This window comes from Anomaloglossus baeobatrachus, chromosome 3, assembly GCF_048569485.1.
Source record: "Anomaloglossus baeobatrachus isolate aAnoBae1 chromosome 3, aAnoBae1.hap1, whole genome shotgun sequence".
Lineage (NCBI taxonomy): Eukaryota > Metazoa > Chordata > Amphibia > Anura > Aromobatidae > Anomaloglossus > Anomaloglossus baeobatrachus.
In genome coordinates this window covers 137,403,639-137,426,039 of record NC_134355.1, presented here as the reverse complement: position 1 = coordinate 137,426,039, position 22,401 = coordinate 137,403,639, and the positions used below count along the sequence as shown (strand labels likewise).

At 41.7% G+C, this 22,401-nt stretch overlaps 1 protein-coding gene across 1 annotated transcript in view; it reads left to right on the top strand.

Moving 5' to 3' along the window:
• CRIM1 (cysteine rich transmembrane BMP regulator 1) overlaps positions 1–22,401 on the top strand; it is a 943,646-nt gene that overhangs the window by 469,506 nt on the left and 451,739 nt on the right. The window contains exon 5 of the mRNA XM_075339496.1: positions 8,609–8,730. Within this exon, the coding sequence (XP_075195611.1) occupies positions 8,609–8,730 (122 nt within the window). The remainder of the gene's footprint in view (positions 1–8,608; positions 8,731–22,401) is intronic.

Here is a 22,401-nt window from a genome sequence, read left to right as displayed (position 1 = left end):
GTGGACGCCGCTCTCAGGCTGCCAGTGCTGGCTCCCTGCACGCGTAGCCGGAGTACACATCGGGTAAATAAGCAAAGCCGTTTGCTTATTAACCCGATGTGTACTCTGGCTAGGAGTGCAGGGAGCCAGCACTAAGCAATGTGCGCTGGTAACCAAGGTAAATATCGGGTAAACAAGCGCTTGGTTACCCGATATTTACCTTAGTTACCAAGCGCAGCATCGCTTCCACTGGGGGCTGGGGGCTGGTCACTGGTCGCTGGTGAGATCTGTCTGATTGACAGCTCACCAGCGACCATGTAGCAACGCACCAGCAATCCTGACCAGGTCAGCTCGCTGGTGGGATCGCTGGAGCGTCGCTAAAGTGTGACGGTACCCTAAGGAACGTGGGGAAAAAATGAACAATAAAAGAAGAAAAAAGTTTCACAGAGATTTTTTATAATTAATGATGAGCAGGTTTCGAAATACTCGGATTCGCTGTACTCCTAATGAGTATTGTCTAATACTTGCATATGCATTCCGAATAGTGTGTGCAATGCAAGTCAATGGGGAATCCTCGCAATGTAACCCGAATGCTGTACTATTTGCTACTCACACAAATAGCACGAGTATTTCGAAACTCGCTCATCATTATTTATAATGTCTTGGGGATAAATTATGTAAATAATATAAATAAGTCTATAATATCTACAAAAAAATAAGAAACAAAAACACCTTACTTGAAAAAATGTGAATAAAAACCTCACCATAGAAACCTGGAGAATTGATTGCATAATAAATAAAAATTGAAAAAGTAACTAAACAAAAAATAACTTTTTTCTATATTTCCATTTTAACAAATATATACTGTATCTAAATAACTAATTTATATGTCCCCCATAGCAGCTCTAAAAAACAATTTGTCTTGCATAAAGGATAGGCTCATACAGCCTCATCAATGAAAAAAAAACCCAGTAATGGCTGCTGCAAGCAGGAAAGGCATAAAAAAGGTCCATCATTAAGGTCCATTCAAGCCTGGTCACTAAGGCTCTGTACACACGAGTATTTGGTGAGGTTTTTTACCTCAGTATTTGTAAGCCAAAACCAGGAGTGGGTGATAAATCCAGAAGTGTATTTCTGTTATACTTTTCCTCTGATTGTTCCTCTCCTGGTTTTGGCTAAGGCGCCTTTCACATTGCGTTTCAGTGGCTCCGTCGGGGAATACATCCAAAATCCCGCCCCTCCCCCCACAAAACGTGTTTCGGACGTATGCGCCGACAGGGCCATTGAGTATAATGGAGCAGACAGAGCAAGCGTATGCTCTGTCTTGCACCATTTTTGGATGTATACGCTTTTTGCAGGCGGCCATCCGAACGTAGTTTGCTACGTCTGGGCATCCGCCTGCAGAAAGCATATAGACCCGAAAATGGTGCAAGACAGAGCATACGCTTGCTCTGTCTGCTCCATTATACTGAATGGCCCTGTCGGCGCACATGTCCGAAACACGATTTGTGGGGGGAAGAGAGGGATTTCGGACGTATACCCTGACAGAGCCATTGAAACGCAATGCGAAAGGGTCCTTACAAATATTGAGGTAAAAAACTCCCCAAATACTTAACGTGTGCACAGGGCCTTACATTGATTCCCAGATCTGAGGTCACATGCACACGTTGAGCATTTGGGGAGTTTTTTACCTCAGTATTTGTAAGCCACAACCAGGAGTGGGTAAAAATACAGAAGTGGTGCCCGTGTTTCTATTTTACTTTACCTCTGATTGTCCCACTTTTAGTTTTGGCCCCAAATACTGAGGTAAAAAACTCACCCAATAGTAATACTCAACATGTGCACATGACCTTACATTGATTCCCAGATCTAAGGCCACGTGCACACATTGAGTATTTGGTGAGTTTTTTTGTAAGCCAAAACCAGGAGTGAAACAATCAGTGTAAAAAATATAATAGTAACACGGGCACCACTTCTGTATTTATCACCCACTCCTGGTTTTGGATTACAGCTACTGAGGTAAAAAAACTCATCAAATACTCAGTGTGTTCACGTGGCCTTACTTTGAGTCACATGTCTAAAGCCACATGCAAACGTTGAGTATTTGGTCAGTTTTTTTACCTCAGTATCTGTAAGCCAAACACAGGAGTGGGTGATAAATACAGAAGTGATGCTCTTGTTTCTTTTGTACTTTTCCTCTCATTGTTCCACTCCTGGTTTTGGCTACATATTCTGAGGTAAAAAAAACCCTCACCAAATACTCAATATGTGCACGTGGCCTGAAAGATATGAAAGTCTTGGATACACCAAGTCCATGGTGCAGGCTGTGAGGGGTATAGTACCAGTGCTAATGGACATTTGTGACCGGTCCTCATAAGTACAGCTAAAGATCCTGTTCTTCTGCTGATTCTTTATGTTCTACATTATATGTTGTATAATCATTTACATTTCTAGGAAATTGTGAAGGTGATTAAAAAAACCAAAACTATATTTCCAGATTGGGTTTTTATATCCCCCTAACATTGAGAATAACTCTCTTTTCCTCGAGGACAGCAACCAGTATGCTCCTTATACCTAAGACGCAGCGATGTGATTCATCTGCTGTAGTCAGACATTGAGAGTGTGCCGTTGTACCTAAGCATTACTGTCACATGGATCTGAGAGCTTTAGGAGGAAACACGTGCGAGGTCACAGCAAGGCTGAATATGTATATGTATTCCAGTTCTGTCATTCAGGAGCCCGCATCCTCTGTCTGCTGCCAGTGTGAAGTGTAGCAATTATGGAAACAGTGATCCTCCTCGATTCTTCTGCTTCTGCTAGACAGGGTGATGGAAGAAGTGATAGGCCCTCCTATGGAGTCCAAGGTATATGCTATTATGAATAATTGAGAGCCGAAACAACACTAAGAACTTCAAAAATCTTCTTGCACGATTCAAACAAGAATTGCATTCTTCTCTGCAGGAGACTGTCATGGCTTACACGGAAAAAGGGAGTACAAGTGCAGCAAATGTCACCAGAACCTGTGCGTTATACTGGTGCTCAGTATCTGTATAACTGCAGAGCTGCCATTTTATTACAGTCACTGTAGAGCTGAAATCCAAGTGCTGTGAGCCTTCCTTTGTCTTCTTGTTCTCACGTGATAGTCAGAGGTGGCAGCTTGATGGAGGTTCAATGAGTTTAGTAAATAAGATAAATCCTTGAACGCTCATACTATTCATACGGTTCTCATAAAAGCGTGTGATATTACTCATAACACGCGTTATTAAGGTGTTATTATCTACCATATATTGGCCTTACTTAGTGCATGTAAGTATACATACAATGTGTACAGCCACAACCCGGGCTCACGTTCCTGTGTGAGGTCAAGTGTACTGAGTCGTACCGATGGAAATTTTCCTAGGAGACAGATTTCTAAAAAGATTTTACTGAGAAAAAAAAAGTTTGACTTTAGATGCACACTATAACAATTATTATATAAATGTGACATATACATATATATATATATATATATATATATATATATATATATGGGTGATATACGGTACATGTGACATTAATAGAAAGTCTATTCATGTTTTAATGGAAGTTCCTATCATTTCTTATAACCGATTCAAAAACAAAATGTACTGATGGTACTCCAGTGGGCTCTATAAGCTAAGCCAGCTACCTTCGGGAGGCAGGATTAAGTATCATAATTAGCCATCCCTTACTCCAGCGGCAGGTTTTCAGCACTGAAGTGGTGCTCTTAACCTAAGCTCCATGCCTCTAGTAATATACTTACCCTCCAGCATCGCTCCGACTCCCGCAGTGCCATCTTGTGATCACAAGTCAGAAATTACGTCACAAGCTCTTATTACAGGACAGGGCCCAAACAATGCTGTCATAGATTTGCATTGAGTTGTGACCTCCGACGTGCTCCATGAAACACTGATGTTCCTTGAGTCAAATGAGATGTCTGTGCAAAATTTCATGATTGTAAATGTGACGGTGCAGATTCCTTTAGCGGACATACACACATACATACGCACATACACTCAGCTTTGTATATTACATTACTTATTAATAGCTTCTACTTCAAATAGAATATCTACCAAGGGTACTCCCCAGTCTATGTAAAGATCAATGTTGGTGCATGCCAGTTAGGCGGGATGACGATCTCTAGATTAACTTACTCTAGATAACTCTGTTAAGTAAGTCTCAAATTTCTGAATGTATTAAAACCTATTTTAGAGATAACTGGAGTTCAAGCGATTTTTGTATAGTGGTGTAGGCTGCTTTGAAGGCCTCACTAAGAAGAACGTGTATTCAGCTTATGAGCCGAAAGAAAACTGACACTAGAAAGTAAGAGGTTGACTCCGTCAAAACGGGTACACAAGTCTGAATAGACCTATATTCAATGTCTAAGTGAAAACAGAGCATCAGACAGGAGGTGGACGCGGGAAGCCTTAGAACCGTATACACTTGAGGTAGCGGCTAATAAGCAGGTTTTTTTGTTAAACATACTATGAAGAGGGGGAGAGGATGGGACATCTACTTTCTATAAATTGCAAGGGCTCAGGAAGGCGTTCCATGCTTGACCTTGATTAACACTCGAGAAGGTACTAATGAAGATAGAAGACATTCTTGAGGTTTTTCTTAACTTGTATGACTATTTATATAAATCTAGATTGAGGTCCCCATTGGCTCAAATCATAAAATATCCAGATGAGGTTACACTGCCAAAGTTGTGCCATAGAGATAGGATCCAGTTATTGGTTCAACTAACTTTGGCGGAATTGCAGGAGTCAGCGATATTGATGGCAAATTCTAAGGTTTCTGGAATGTATGGTGTGCCTGCTGAATTATATACAGAGGTTGGGGAGCTGCTTTTACCTGAATGGCTACAGGTGTTCGATCATGCTCTTGAGGTTGGATAACTATCCGAATGTCTGAAGTCATTATTGTAGTTATTTTAAAATCCTGCAAAGACCTGTTGCTTCCGAATTCCTACAAGCCTATCTGGCTCCTACCAACTGATGACCACAACACCAAGCAACACATTCAAGCCATAGAATTAATTAATTAGGTGTATAATCCTACCAACTGATCTTAAAATATTGACAAAGACCTTGGCTTTATGTCATTCCAAGGTTATTCTCTCTTAAGTGTGCTTTACACACTGCGACATCGCTACTGATATATCGTCGGGGTCACGTCGTTAGTGACGCACATCCGGCGCCGGTAGCGACATCGCAGCGTGTGACACCAAGGAGCGACGATCAATGATTGCAAAATCGTTCAAAAACGGTGATCGTTGACATGTCGCTCCTTTCCTTAATATCGCTGCTGCCATGGGTATGAAGTTGTTCGTTGTTCCTGCGGCATCACACATCGCTTTGTGTGATAATGCAGGAACGACGAACATCTCCTTACCTGTGTCCACCGACAATGCAGAAGGAAGGAGGTGGGCGGGATGTTACGTCCCGTTCATCTCCACCCCTCCGCTTCTATTGGCCGGCCGCTTAGTGACGCCGCAGTGATGTCGCTATGACGCCGAACGCACCTCCCCCTTGAAGGAGGGATTGTTCAGCGGTCACAGCGACGTCGCTGACCAGGTATGTGCGTGTGACGCTGCCGTAACGATAATGTTCGCTACGGCAGCGATCACAAAATGTCGCACGAGCGACGGGGGCAGGTGCTATCGTGCACGACATCACTTGCTATCGCTGGCGATGTCACAGCATGTAAAGCACCCTTTATCCACACTGACCAAGCTGGGTTTATGCCAGGTAAGGCCACTGCAATCAATTTACAGCGTCTATATTTTTGTTGATAATCATGGACGGAGGATAATTTGTTCCCTGGATCCCATCAAAGCTTTTGATAGAATTTAGTGAAATTTCTTGTGGGCAGTTTTGGTTAAAATGAGGTTTGGGGAAACATCTAATTCTTAGTGCGAGAGCCTAGGGCGCGGATAGGGACCATGTCCTTTCAGAGGTGATCGTATTGGGCAGGGGCACATGGCAGGGCTACACTCTGTCTCCCCTGCTCTTTGCGATTGCCATACAACCTCTTTCTGTGGTAGGATGTGTCAACTTGATAAAGATGATAGTTGGTGTTGATGTCAGCTGTGAATTGTCCAATAACAAACATCAAGCCCTAAGTAACGCAGAAGTATCTATCTATCTATCTATCTATCTATCTATCTATCTATCTATCTATCTATCTATCTATCTATCTATATCTGTAGATAAAAAGTTCATTTTTTATTCTTACTTACTGCCTTAGTAATGGCGGTGTCTGATAGACACCTCTCCATTACTAACACAATGGTTTGGTGTTAGTTGTGTTTTGGGACAATTAACAGCTGACATCAAGCCCCAACTACCATTATTAGAATTACCAACACACAAGGGCAATTGGGAAGAGCTGAGGTAAAGCACCAGAATTGAAGCATCTTGTGATGTGCCAGTTCTGGGGCAGCTGTGGGCAGGTATTTTAGGCTGGGAAGAGCCTAATAGCCTTGGACCTTTCCAGCCCGATAATATCAGCTTGCAGCTGTCTGTTTTTGGTTTGATGGTTATCACGACGTTTTTTGTAAAATTATTTATTAGGTTAAATAAGCGTAAACATCCTTTAGTGCCACATGAAAAGCACAAAAGGGTGCAAGTGTATAATATGTAGGGGGATTGTTAAAGTATATATCTGCAGGGTATCTATCTATTCTACCAATCTAATATCTTTCTATCATCTACTTACCTATATCTTTATATTAGATTTTTTTTTTCCTTTTTTTTTGAGATGTGTGCTTAAAAATCGGATGGCATATAAATGGTCCATGTGCTTTCCAATTTTTTTCTCCTACCCATCTACTTACATTGGCGAGTCTCGTTCGATATACTCTACATACTGTGATTATTTCCTCAGCCCGACTACAGCTGAGGAAAAACTTGTAGATGAGTGCTGCCTCATTGTATAACACTGGTGCGAGTGCAATGTGATTTTTTTCTCATTGCACTTTTTTGATTTATACAGCAGTGGGACTGAGGCCTAGAAATCAGTGTATCCGTAATACAGATTGATATATTGCGGATTTGAAACGCGCCAGAAAAGTCAGTTTACGTTGAGTAAAAAAGAAGCCCAAGGGGCAGGAGATTTCTATAAATCCCATCCATTTTGCTGGAACTGTATGTAAAGAACCCCAAGTTTTTTTTTTAAGTGCTTCCACTTGCGATCCAGAAGAATAACTAATGCCTTGTCACCCAATCTACTCGTTGTGGGATTGTTTTTATTATGCAGGAACTGTAAGGTGTTTGATTTAATATACAGCATCAAAAACTCACCAAAAGCTCTTTGTGTGAGTGTAGCATAAAATTGCATCAGATGCGGAAAATCTCCTAGTAAAAAACCCATATATGTTTTTAGTGCCTTTCTCCCCTTAAAACGCATTTAATCTACTTATGTATATATGAATAAAGTTTTGTCAAAACCATACAGCAGGACATATCTAAAACAAACCTGCTATAATAATAATTATAATAAACCTGCAGTGTCAATAATGCCATAAAAGCACATGTAAAAAATGCAATGAAAAAACATCAAGTACTCATTGTAGGAACATAGCCTTACACAAAACAATACTGACTACCTTAAAATCCTCACTCTCTCTGGGCAGCAGTAACAGCCTTGGTTTTTGCCCAGTTTGTTTAGTTATCATCAATTCTAGTCAGATGTGATAGATATGATATATACTCATTTAAAGGGAACCAACCACCAGGATTTTAATATATAAACTAAATCCAGTGCTATACTGGCGCTATCATGCTGATTCTAAACATACCTTTAGGTGTGAGATCGGATGTATACTTTCTGAAATACAGGCAAGTAAAGTTTGTGAAATGCACTGTTGATTGATAGGTGCTGCAGAATATCTAATATGTGTGTCGGGTTTTGGTAGTTATTCCCGCCCCTATCTGCCTGCCCGTCCTTCCTTCCCCTGTCTCTGTTATTACAGAGGGAGGAAGGGCAGACAGGCAGAAAAGGGTGGGAATAACTAGCAAAACCTGACCCATATTCTGCAGCACCTATCAATCAAGTAACAGTGTATTTCACAAACTTTTCTTGCCTCTATTTCAGAAAGTATACATTCGATCTCACACCTAAAGGTATGTATAGAATCAGCATGATAGTGCCAGTATAGCACTAGCTTTAGTTTATATAGTAAAATCCTGGTGGTTTGTCCTCTTTAAGGACCGTATATTTATGTCTTTGTGAGAATTGACAGCAGCGACTAGAAAGCTCTCCATAAATGAAATACTTACCTGCTTTCTTCCATCAGGGCGATGCCATAATTATTGCTAATAAGACCATTGGCAGATTTGATTGTAAAAAAAGAACATGGCGTTATTCATTTCTCCTCGGTAAGGAAAGTGAATAAACCCTATTGATTTTGGCATGCCGTAGTCTAGTGATTCTGTGCACTGACTGATAATGCAGAACTTGTAGCAGTAATAGACTGCCCTGACATCTGCTGGTGATGCCAAATGTGCACTGGGGTTCCCCTATGTCTTTAATTGGCACTTAATTATTTTTGCAAGGAACAAAGTGAACTGTAGCGCTGACACTTTCTCCACCTTTTCCTTATCTACAGATGTGAATGTCTCTCTGGGAACTGCAGCTTCCCTGTGTGTGAAGCAGGGTCAATCCCTCGGATAGTCTCACGGGGCAATGGAACGCCTGGGAAATGCTGTGACATCTTCGAGTGCGTTAACGGTAAGCGGATTTCCTCTTTCCTCTCTCCTCCATAGACGATGGGTGGAAGGGCTGGAGGGAAGTCACTTCTTTGCGTCAGCATAAAAGTTTGTAAAGTCTGTGTTACCAATTAGAGGTTACAAGAAGGCCTCTTCTCTTTAGTTCTTTAACCTTTCAGAAGGTTTACAAGTTGTCTGGATCTCTTTAATTAACAGTTTAAGTGAAGATTACAGTTTGCATTCAGGCAGCACATCAATGAAAAGAAAGAAAAACTAAAAAAGAAAGAACAGGGGAGATGCATCAAAGGTGATTTAATGATTTGTAGGCGTGGGGCTGCTCATTTATCTGATTCAATCATGCGCTGTGTTTAATTCTAAATGAATTCATTGTTGAGAACACTATTTTTTTCTTCACTTCTTTGGTCAAGCTGCGAAATGTCTTATCTCTTCCCATTACCCAAATAGGATCAAAAGCGGCAACTAACTTTCATGCATGTAAAGATTTTTGACGTGGTTGAAGTCCAAAGGAGATAAATCCCATCAAAAGAGATCAGCCGAAGGTAGCTTTATTTGATAGGACGTGGATGGCGATGCTGATATTTTCCAAATGTAGCTGAACAAATAAGGAAGCTGTGTTCCTGGAGAGGGGCTTATCATGGAGCAGATCAGAGCCTTACATTTGGAGAAATTATTTTACTTTATTGACAAGGGTCTGCAAATAGCTGCAGGTCAAAATGACATACAGGGAAGGGTCTGGGGACAATGTGATGCCCAATGTGAGCTCATCAGGGAGCAATTACAGAGTATACACAGTGTAATCATTCTAATCCATCACAATAAGGTAAATCTGCTACTTGTATAGTGTAGGTAAAAATGGAATGGTAATGGGCTTCTTACTGTGGGTCTCTTGGACCCAAATAAACAAGGCTGAACCTAATGATTGTCCAAGGATATCAACCATATTGTGCCTTCAAAATATAAGACCATAGAATAGATCTACTTTTACAAAGGTATAAGGGGAAAACACATACTTTGTAATAATTAATCTTCGCTATACAGAATAAAGCAGGGAAGACTTAAAGGGAACCTGTCAGGTGCAGTATGCACGCAGAACCACGAGCAGTTCTGGGTGCATAATGCTAATCCCTGCCTAACTGTCCCTGTATACACTAGCATAGATAAAGAGATCTTTAGAAAAAGTATTTCTAAAGATTTTTTATCGTATGCTAATGAGCAAGGGGACTAGTCTCCTGGGCGTTAGTTCCCCTTGCCAGTCGGCTCCATTAGCATGTTAGTACACCCCTGTAGGCATGCTAACATTCTAATGAATGTGCAGCGTCAGAGGATGATCTGACTCACCTCTCCACAGCCATCGCGTCTGACGCTGGATTTCGGCTCAGTACGCATAACCCCAGAGTTCCGGTCATGCGCACTATGAAGCCGGGTATACGTGTCCTGGCTTCAAACTGAAGTAGTGCGCATGACTGAAACTCCGGGGTCATACGCAATGAGCCGAAATCCAGCGTCGGACGCGATTGCAGTGGAGAAGTGAGTGAGATCATCATCTGACGCTGCCCATTCATTAGCATGTCACCACACCCACAGAGGCGTACTAACATACTAATGGTGCTAACAAGCCAGGGGAACTAACGCCCTTGGGACTAGTCCCCTCGCTCATTAGCATACAATAAAAGATCTTTAGAAATACTTACCTAAAGATCCCTTTATCTATGCTAGTGTAGACAGGGACCGTGGCCCACTGCTCATGGTTCTGGGTGTATATTGAACCTGACAGGTTCCCTTTAAAGACTCATAGGCCCCCCATGCTGTCAGCTGATCATTCAACCGGCAGCTATCTCGGATGCTTCTACCACCCACATTCTGCCGAGTAGAGATGAGAGGACCCGTTAAAGTTCAGGTACTGCAGATTCAGCTGGACGTTTGATAAAGTTCTGTTCTTGACCTGAAACTCATTTGAAATCACTGAGTGGGCAGTACGTCTCTCCCCTCAGAAACAGAAAACTTCCGGGGGCAGGAGAGCAGGTTTTTTCTGTGAACACCGACTTTTGGGTACACTCATCTCTACTCCTGTGTTTTCTATGGGAGAGCAGCAGCAAGACATCTCTAGCATCGGTTTATCTCAGGAAGAAGTAAAGGATTGTCTGTTCAAAATCACACTCGCCGGATCCTTATCTCCCCAGATAAACATTTGTTCAGCACCCCCATACACATTAGACTGTGTGCTGTATTCGTCAATATCAGTGACAATCTAATGTTATGGGGGGCTGTAGATATCTAAGTGTTGGGCATTGCATATGTAGCACAAGTGAGTTCTGAATATTAAGACATTACGGATTGGGACTATGGGATGGCCCATTGCATAATTAATGAACTTTCCCATGAGAAGTTCCGGTAAACCAAATTGTACAGTATAAGAACTAATTGTATGTTTTAGCTCACTTAAAGGTAAGACAATATAAATCATTATTGACATAAATGGCCTACCATCTGTCCTCCAGCATACCTCTTATAGAAGTTTGGTCCAATAAGGTACTTCCACTATCATCTCAAATTGCCGAGAAAGATGCTAGGAAAATGTTTCATCTAACTCAGGTGACCCCTTTTGGTGCCAATTCATCAGTTTATATGCCAAAAAAGTGGTGTAAATGCTTATAAAAGTCACAATTTCGAGTTGCACCAAAATTTTGTGACTTTTGGCTTATTCGTGCTGGTTATTCCCAGTTTCGCCAAATGAGTGGAACAAAGGTGCAGGGATGACTCTACAGTTTGTCTAATTCATAATGGGCTGTGGCATTCCTAATATACAGAGAGCTGAGTGAGATCTCTAATGTGGTGCTCAGAAATGGATCAGGAGCGTCTAACGCCACTGTTGATGAATCGGGGGGAGTATGTGTTTTAAACTCTGGCTATAAAAATAGTAAGAAAAGTATAAGCTATCAAGCAAGCATTTTATGAATTGTCCATTTGTGAAATGCAAACTGCTCTCTACCAAATAATTTTTTTTTTACTTTAAATCTTAAAAGCAATTCATAATGGGAGAGAAATCAAGCAAAATAGATTAAAATTACAGGTGCTGGCTCATGTATAAGGAATACACACACAAAACCAAGGAAAACACATATATGTGCAAAAGAAGGCCAGCACTTTTGAACAGAAAAAAAGATATCTATATTTAGACAGGAACCCAAATATATATACAACTAAATACATTGACGAAAGCGCGCACATTGTTCCAGAACCTCCATCCTCAACCCAAAATAAGACTTAAAGAAATATTTATAATAAGTCATTGACCCAGACCTAACACTCTTGTATAGGGGACCACCAATCAATACAATTACAACAGAGAAAAAAAGTGATCCAAAACCCAATAATTAATATTATATTTTTTTATTTCAATTAATTTAATATACATTATAATAAAAATAGAAAACAAGAAGTGCATAAGGTAGGCTAGCCACTTACTTGCAATACAATCTTTAATTATTGTGTACAGTCATAATAGATCAGCATAAATTATATATGGAGATGGAATTAGTATGTGTACTGAGTGATAAAAGGGATGTTGTAAAAAAGGTTAAGAATTAGTTATCCTATTGTGGACAAAATGCCCAATTTATGTCATAGCCAGAGTATTAAGGCCGCTTTACACGCAACGACATCACTAACGAGATGTCGCTGGGGTCACAGAATTCGTGACGCACATCCGGCCTAGTTAGGACGTCGTTGCGTGTGAAACGCACGAACGACCATTAACGATCAAAATTAGTTACCTAATCATTGATCATTGACTTGTCTTTCCTTTCCCGATTATCGTTGCTGTTGCAGGACGCAGGTTGTTCGTTGTTCCTGCGGCAGCATACATTGCTACGTGTGACACCGCAGGAACGAGGAACGTCACCTTACCTGCAGCCACCCGCAATGAGGAAGGAAGGAGGTGGACAGGATGTTTGGCCTGCTCATCTCCACCCCTCCACTTCTATTGGGCGGCCGCTTAGTGACGTCGCTGTGACGCCGAATGAACCGCCCCATTAGAAAGGAGGCGGTTCGCCAGCCACAGGAACGTTGCTAGGCATGTAAGTATTTGTGACGGGGACTAACAATATTGTGCGCCATGGGCAGCGATTTGCCCGTGACGCACAAACGACAGGGGCGAGTGCGATGGGCAGCGACATCGCTAGCAATGTCGCTGTGTGTAAAGTGGCCTTTAGAGTATGTATTCCAACATAACATAATTGCTGTAATAAACTATAAATTATACAGCCATAATATAAAATTACCCAATCACAGTTACCAGCATTACATACTCTCCATACATGCTAAGTGAAGGGATAGGGAATTTTCAGTATAGCAATGTAAGTATACACAGTGTAACTAGTATAAGATGCCCAAGAAAAATTCTCCTAAAATCCTCCAACTTTTAGTAGACAATACTGACTCGTAACAACCGTGGGGTATAGCCTCACCGACCAGTCCCAACGCGCGTTTCACCTCTTCATTAGGTTACTGTTTGCTGTTCATCACCCTAAATACATGACTCTAAAGTGTGAGCATTCCCTTAGGAAACTCCACATTGGCTGTCAATATTTAGGGAAATATTGGACTAAGGACTCAATCAGACATCCATGTTTTATGATCATGTTCTATCCATGTTTTCCACAGACAGAACATGTGCCCATTATATTCACATGTCTAGGTTTCTTTGCGGACCGACTGAAAGCCCCCCAAAAACAATAAGCAAAGTGACCATTTTTTATTCGACTTGCAAATCAAACTGACCTATTGAGGTGAACTGGTCTGTAAAAAAACAACACTTGGATGCCATATCTGTGTCTTAAGGGTGCTGTTTGTTTCTTAGTGTCTGTACTCTCCTTTTCTTAGTGTAGTGTAGCTCCACCCAGCCCTGACGCATGTTTCGCCAAATTGCTTTCTCAAGGGGAAGTGTTCGTTTCTTAGTGTCCGTGCTGTCCTCAGTGTCGTGTTTTATCTGGAACAGTCAGCTAATATGTTAAGAAAAAACATTTTTGCTTGTTTATCTTAGTACAGAGAAAAAAAGAGGTGATGGCGGGATGATTGAGACTGTTTTGATTATAATGTTAAAAATGGAATGCTCTTTGTATAAGAGCAGATTGTAAAAGTAATTCTGTTAAAATTAATAAAAAGATGTTAAAAAAAGAGATGTGACGAAATTGGACGCTTCCTCTATTACCATCATTCATCCTTAAGTCCTACTTTTAGTAGAACGTCATCTACTGTATGTAGAACATTTGTTACCAATAAATTGACTGATTTAACTCAGTGAGTGAGATGTACGATCCGCTCTTTATCAAATAACCATTGATTATAATTGCTCAGCACTTATATAGCAGAGTGGCATATACAAAATCCAGTAGCTGAATAAAAAAATACTATTTTATTTAAATGATGTTTAAAAATATAGACAATTGAACAAAAGTTTTGGTCAAAAAAAGCAATGTGGGAAAACCCCTTTGCAATGAGTGGCACTAATGGGGAAAAAAGATAACAAAACTCAAGTACTGGGATGAATTTTTTTTTTTAGAAATGAAGTGTCGCAGTGTTAAGGCCCTGTCACACACAGAGATAAATCTTTGGCAGATCTGTGGTTGCAGTGAAATCCCCATTATAAGCCACAGTAGGGGGGTATCCTCCATGGAGCTCTGATGCGTGTTTCGCCATATTGCTTTCTCAAAGGGAACTGTCAGTTACTACAGATAACAAAAGAGATGTTAAGAAATTGGCAGCTTCCTCCATTAGTATCAATCAGCCTTAAATCTTACTTTAAAGTAGAACGTCATCTACTGTAGTACGTTAAACACCTGTCTCAAAATAATTGACAGACTTAATCCAGTGAGTGAGAGGTACGATCAGCTCCTTATCAAATCACCATTGATTACAATTGCTCAGTATTTATAGCACGTTGATTGTAATTATGGGCTTTAAATGCTGTAGTAATTAGTTGCTCTACTTACCAGTGTGTGATCCAGTCGTAAATTACTTAATTCGAAAGTTTCTAAGTAAATAAATATTCTGATGGAATCAGAACAGAAGTTTTTGACAAAACAAAGCTGAATTTCTTTAAATTACATGTAGATCTCAAAGTGCACTTGTCAGTGGGAATTATCATTTCTATAATTAAACTGATTACCAGCTGCCTGCAAATACCTCAGCTAACGTATTGTGGGTTTCATGATATGTGTATAAGTGTGTATATATACAGTACTGTGTGATAGATGTGTTAATAGTTTATTTTTATGAGTTTAAAAATACAAATGCAAGGTGATTGAACAAAAAAAAAAACCTAAATCAAGTCAATGTTTGGTGTCCTCAAATCAGCATCACTTCTTCTAGGTACACTTGCATACAGTTTTTGAAGGAGCTCCGCAGGAACATTGTTCAAAACTGTTGAAAACCGATCCCAGATCTTCTGTTGATGTAGGCTTGTGCAAATCCTTCTGTCTCTTTATGTAATCCCTTACAGACTCCGATGTTAAGATCAGGGCTCTGTGAGGGATATAGCTTCACTTCCAATACTCATTTTTGTTCTTTACACTGAAGATAGATTTTGATGACATTGGCTGTATGTTTGGGGTTATTGTCCTGCTGTTGAATACTTTTGGAGCCAGTCATTTGCCACCCTATTAGTATTGCATGTTGGATACGTATTTGCCTGTACGTCTCAGCATTCAAGACTCTATTCATCCGGTCAAAATCCCCAACCCCATTTTCTGAAATGCAGCCTCAAACTTGTAAGAAACCTCCACCAAACTCCACTGTTGCCTGCGGACACACAGTACAGTATATTGCTCTTTGGCCCTTCGACAAACTGCCTTCTGTTACAGCGAAATAACTCACATTTTAGACCTCAAAATTTTCTACACCCCAGTTCCTAGTAGATGGGTCTAACTGGGTCCTACTGGTTGCTGCCAGTTCTGAGCTGATGGCACTGCTGGACATCTTCAAATTTTGAAGAGAAGTAAGTATGATTTCATCTGCTCACTAAGTTTACTTACTAGTGAATCATAGAGCCTTAACATTGCCCATTTCTTCTGGTGCTTCTTCAAAAAAGCTTGAACATATGCAACCTCAGTCTGCTTTGTAATCTGGCTTGGGAAACTCTTGCTGATGCGGTGTAACTACCTTGTGTCTTGTTGGTGTGCTCAGTCTTACCAAGATGTATGTCTTGCGACTAGAGCTGGGCGGACTCGCATAAAACCAGGACCGGCGGGTGCCTGCTTATTTTTTTTAAAAAAAAAACAGATCCAGTCCAGGAACTAGTACCCATATAAGTCTATGGGAACCAGAATCCGGAGATTAAAAATGTTGCTGACCGGGATGAGGGGATAGGAGCGAGTGCAGTGTACTCACCAAAGTTCCGTGTCATGGTGGCAAGCTGCTGCCAGGTCGCACATTCACTTTCGGGGGCTAAGTGCACTAAAAATAAAGGTAGATGCTAGAATGTATGGGCTCTTTTCAGGTATGACGTAATTTCTGATGTGATGGAGGCGTGTTCAAAATGCAGCCCAATTTAGAATGAACATTAGGGGGGGCGCGATGTGCCCCCCTCTGCCCAGTCTGAGCCACCTGCTTCATTCAGCAGGAAACTCAGGATGAACTGCGCCCACGATGTGCTCCCCTCTGCCCAGCCCGAGCTGCCTGCTTCATGCAGCAGGTAGCTCAGGATGAACTGTGCCTGCGATGTGCTCTCCTCTGCCCAGCCTGAGCTGCCTGCTTCATGCAGCAGAAGGCTCAGGATGAGCTGTGCCCGCGATGGGCTCTCCTCTGCCCAGCCTGAGCTACCTGCTTCATACAGCAGGCACCTTAAGAACAAAACCAGCTCAGGATGACAACACGCTGTCACACAGGCTGGGGGCACGTCTCACTGCAACCAATCACAGATGCCGTGCTTGTGCGATGAGCAGTGATGAGCGGCCCAGGGAGGCCGCAGGAGCAGCATGCAGCTGCACAGGAGCAGTTTGCAGCTGCGACGGAGCCTTGGTAAGTATGAAGCTCTTTCTTCAATTGCTAAACATAATTAATTAAATAATTCTTGAGGGTATACCTGTCATAATTAATGGAGTGTAATTTTTGCTGCTATTTCTGGAGGACAGCAGGAAATGTATAGACTGGAAATGTGTTTTCAGGTCTGGTGCAGGCTTATGCTTGTTTTTATTACTTCTATATGATCAACATTATTATATTTATTACTCAATTAAAGGGTATTTAAGCCTAAGTTGAATAAGTGTTAGATTGTTGTGCATTATACCATGGGGACCACCACCACCTGTTACCAGAACGAGAGACTTGTATCCGCCATTCCTCCCTGCTTCTGTCTTAGCTCTAAGGTCACTACCGGGAAGATTTGATACATGTGGCCGGTTGTACATTCCCCCTGCTGCTCTATTCCAGTCTATCACAGTGGTGAGGAGAGGCGAGTTCACAGCTGATTTCTAGTAACTTCAGATTTATAGATGTGAATGATATGGCCGATTCCACATCGCCTCTCTGTTAGTCAGTGTTCTCCCCGGGCTGGGAACTACACCAATCTAATAGTTATCAGTGGGTAAATTGGATGATAACTTGTTTAGCTTGGAATACCACTAAAGTTTTTTTTTTTCGTATGATAATACATATGATTAGCAAATAAAAACACTTTACCTACAAGCAAAAGTCAATAAAGGATACTTTACATGCTGCGATATCGGTACCGATATCACTAGTGAGCATACCTGCCCCCATCGGTTGTGCGTCACGGGCAAATCGCTGCCCGTGGCACACAACATCGCTAACACCCGTCACACGGACTTACCTTCCCTGCGACGTCGCTCTGGTCGGCGATCCGCCTCCTAAGGGGGTGGTTCGTGCGGCATCACAGTGACGTCACACGGTAGCCATCCAATAGCAGAGGAGGGGCGGAGAGTGAAGGCAAAAGGGCCAACAAGTGCTAAGCATCTCTGGGAACTCCTTCAAGACTTTTGGAAGACCATTTCCGGTGACTGCCTCTTGAAGCCCATCAAGAGAATGCCAAGAGTGTGCAAAGAAGTAATGAAAGCAAAAGGTGGCTACTTTGAAGAACCTAGAATATAAGACATATTTTCAGTTGTTTCACACTTTTTTGTTAAGTATTTCATTCCACATGTGTTAATTCATAGTTTTGATGCCTTCAATGTGAATCTACAATTTTCAGAGTCATGAAAATAAAGAAAATTCTTCGAATGAGAACGTGTGTCCAAACGTTTGGTCTGTACTATATATATATATATATATATATATATATATATATATATATATATATATATATATATATATATATATGTGTATATATATATATATATATATATATATATATGTGTATATATATATATATATATATATATATATATATATATAATTTATAGATTTTGGATTATAAAACGCACTTTTACTCCCAAAAATTTGGGAGAAAAATGAGGGGTGCGTCATAAAATCCGAATATAGCTTACTGGTGGGGCTGTCTGTGCGGCTCTGTGTGCGGTTGGCTGGGAACGTGTGGGCGACCGGGTGCCTGTGGCTGCGTGCGTGATGCGGCGGCCAGTGCCTGTGGCTGCTTGTCGGCTGCCTGTCAGTGCCGGCTGCCTCTCTGTCCCGGCAGCCAGCTGTTTCTCTGTGCGGGTGGGCGGGCGGCCTGCTGGCTGCCACCCTGAGCGTGCTGCTGTGTGTACTGCGGTGGCTGTGCGGTGGGTGTCCCAGCGTGTTCGCGGTCCTGGTTCAAATGATGGCGGTGGGTGTAAGCGCGTGCGCAGATGGAGCTCTTGGATGAGAGCTTCATCTATGCACGCACCGCTCCAGAAGTCAGCGCGTGTGCAGATGGAGCCCTTGTATGAGGGCTCCAGCTGCGCATGCGCCGATCTGGGCGCCATCACTTGAACTGGGATCGCGGACAGACTGGGACACTCACTGCATCGGCCTGCTCCACCACTGAGCCGTCACCGCTGCTGCCAGCACTGAGCTGCCGCTGCCACCACTGAGCCATCGCCGCCGCTGCCACCACTGAGCCGTCACCGCCGCTGTCACTACTGAGCCGCCACTGCCACCACGGACCCGCCGCCGCTGCCAGCACAACCTCTGCCTCCTGTGACCCTTCTTCACCACCACTGCTGCCCCCCTTTGGTAAGATAACACAGGAGTATAAGACGGACACTATTTTTTTTTTTTACCTTTTTTTATCTCTAAATTTGGGTTGCGTCTTATAATCCGGTGCGTTTTATAAAACGAAAAATACGGTATTTATTTTTTAAATACTTGTAACACAAAGACTTGATTATTTAAACATTAAGTCATTTTCTGCTTCTCTTTAAGTAGTCTTCATTTTTAAAACAAATACATCAAATAATTTTAGTCTTTCCAAATGTTACGTGAGAATTGAAAAAATTGTGACCGTTATCGTCTCTTTGGATAGAAAGTTGTTTTTTTTTTATTTTAATCACGTTTTCACGTCAAGCATTGTTTTTTGTTAATAGAGCCATTTAGGAGTGAAGCTTTCATCAAGATTTATAAGTAATAATGTAATTTTCCAGTCATTGGCTTTTAGGTCAACAAGCTACATTTGTAGGACATCTGATTTCGGAATAACAGTTCCTTGTGGTTCATTATGTGTTGTTTTGCGGTATTACTGGTTGTTCTCCAACAGAGCCTGGTTGAGGGCAGCCGTACTGTACCTAATTATGATGGTGTGGACAATAGATAACACATCAGCATATGTCTGCCACCATACAGCTTAGCAGATGAAGGTCATCTGAGGACATGAAGAAAAGGGGCTTTGCGTGCACCAGTAGACACATTGACAGCATCATGCAGCCTACTGGATGTTGCATCTCTCTGTTGGCCCGCTTGATTTTATTATGGGAACAGTCACCTCTCATTTTTTCTCGTCTGGGCAGCAGAACAAATCTCTGGGAAATGGAGCCTTACAATGAGAAGCTTTATTGCTGATGCAAAGCCTGAAAGCGCAGCTTTTTTTGTGCCTCACCCCATTCTGCTGCCTTGCCCACTATCGTGCTTGGTTGGTTTGATGGACAGGTGCACAGCCCCATAATGGAGATTCCACACATTATTATATAGTCCATTTGTTTTCATTAGTGTCACAATCATCCATTTCATTCCCAGTTCCGTCGTCCTTCATCCTTTATCGAAAATTAGGCGACACATTTTCATATTGGTCATCACATTTCTGGTGGTGGTACAATCACTAATGTATATTCGAGGATTTGTTTTGCAGCCTTAGTAAGAACATTTAAAAGCGTCATAATATTTGTAGTTTTAAGGATCTCACACTTATCATAATGTATTCTGGCTTTATACACTGAAAAAATATAAACACAACACTTTTGTTTTTGTTCCCATTTTTCATGAACTGAACTCAAAAATCTAATATTTTTTCTATATACAAAAGGCCTTTTTCTCGGAAATATTGTTCACAAATTTGTCTAAATCTGTGTTATTGGGCATTTCTCCTTTGCCATGATAATCTATCCACCTCACAGATGTGGCATATCAAGATGCTGATTAGACAGCATGATTATTGCACAGGTGTGCCTTAAGGTACCATCACACATAACGAGATCGCTAGCGAGATCGCTGCTGTGGTTTCCGTGACGCAGTAGCGATCCCGTTAGCGATCTCGTTATGTGTGACACCTACCAGCGATCAGGCCCCTGCTATGAGATCTCTAGTCGTTGCCGAATGGTCCAGGCCATTTTCTTCAAAGGCGATGTCCTGCTGGGCAGGACACATCGCTGTGTTTGACACTGTGTGGCAGGGTCACAGTGACTGCTGAGATCGTTACACAGGTCGCTACTGCGACCTGTATCCTTCCTGCATCGTTGGTAAGGTCTGACTGTGACATCTCACCTGTGACCTCCCAGCGACTTACCAATGATCCCTATCAGGTCGCATCGTTTTCAGGATCGCTGGTAAGTCATTGTGTGTGACTGGGCCTTCAGGCTGGCCACAATAAAAGGCCACTCTAAAATGTACAGTTTTATCACAAAGGACAATGCCACAGATGACGTAACTTCTTAGGAAGCATACAATTGGCATGTGACTGCAGGAATGTCCACCAGAGCTGTTGCTTGTGAATTGAATTATTCCACTAAAAGCTGTGTCAAAGGCTTATCAGGCAATTTGGCAGTACATCCAACCGGCCTCACAATCGCAGACCACGTGTAAGCACACCAGCCCAGGACCTCCACATCCAGCATCTTCACCTCCAAGGTCATCTCTGACCAGCCACCTGGACATCTGCTGCAACAATCGGTGCATAACCAAAGAATTTCTGCACAAACTTTCAGGAACCATCTCAGGGAAGTTCATGTGATGCTCGTCATCTTCATCGGGGTCTTCACCTGGCTACAGTTGGTCATCGTAACCGACTTTAGTGGGCAAATGCTCACATTCGATGGTGGCTGGCATGTTGGAGAGGTGTTCTCTTTATGGATGAATCCGGTTTTTCACTGTACAGGGCAGATTTCAGACTGTGTATATGGCATTGTGTTCATAAACCATGGGCATGAAGCACAGATTAACTCTCATATATTCATATTGGTGGTGAGATGGCGCTATCTGTATATAGTCAGTGTGGTCAGAACTGTCCTGCATAATTCTAGCACTTTCATGTATAACTTCTAATCACACCTCTGCTTTTACCATATGTCACGCAACATCTTCCCATGATTATGGTCCTCCGCAGTTATTGCTCCCATTATATTACGGATAGTAGAGTGAGCGCCCACGCTTATTGTCCACTATGAAGAGATACACACTCCCCTATAGTAAAGGCTCGCTTCTTGCTGTACTCTAAATAATTAGCTTCCTTAATAGATGTTACAAATAATGCTTTCTAGTGTTCTTTATGAAACATGAATCCATTATCCGCACCTCTTTGTCTCACATCAGTGGTTGACAGCTTGCACTACATTAATACATCTCGACACTGATTGTGTATCACCTCCATCTCCTTGTATGTGGAAAATAAATATAGGTTTTATTTTGCCGCTACTCACATCATCATTAATTCAGGCACTTAAGCTTCTCCCCGTGGCAATTGGCGTAAACTGTAATAACTAGTAACTTGGAATTTGCGGTTCTTCAGTGGCAGCTGTTGATCATGATCATCCATTAGAACATACAGAACGTAATGCAAAAATAACCGGCTGCGCATGAAATGTTTATATATTAACTGGATGCATTTTGTGGTTCATTTATCCCGATAACGTTCATGACTGGATGAGTATATATTACTAGTAACGAAGTCCAGGCTGCCTTTGTAGGAAGCAATACTGACTTTATTTATCTTGTCTTGGCCCATTTTCCTTCCAGTAATTGATGAAGCAAGGAATTCCGCAATTATAACTCCTTGTAATCCCTTTAATTGTGAATAAAACCTCTTTCTTGTTCAAGTGGACTTCAAAGACTTTATTTCCAGTTTCCGGGGTGTTTTAAGGATTTTTTTTTGCTTTTTTTTAAATGAGTTATTTTATCTTCAGCTATAAAGCGAAAAATGCTTTGTGGTTAGTTTTCTGTTACATAGGGTCGGGGACATTTGTGGGATTAGTGGTTTAAATGAATGTCAAATCCGGGCTCAGGCCTACTGCTGAAAAGGAGAATTAATTGTAGA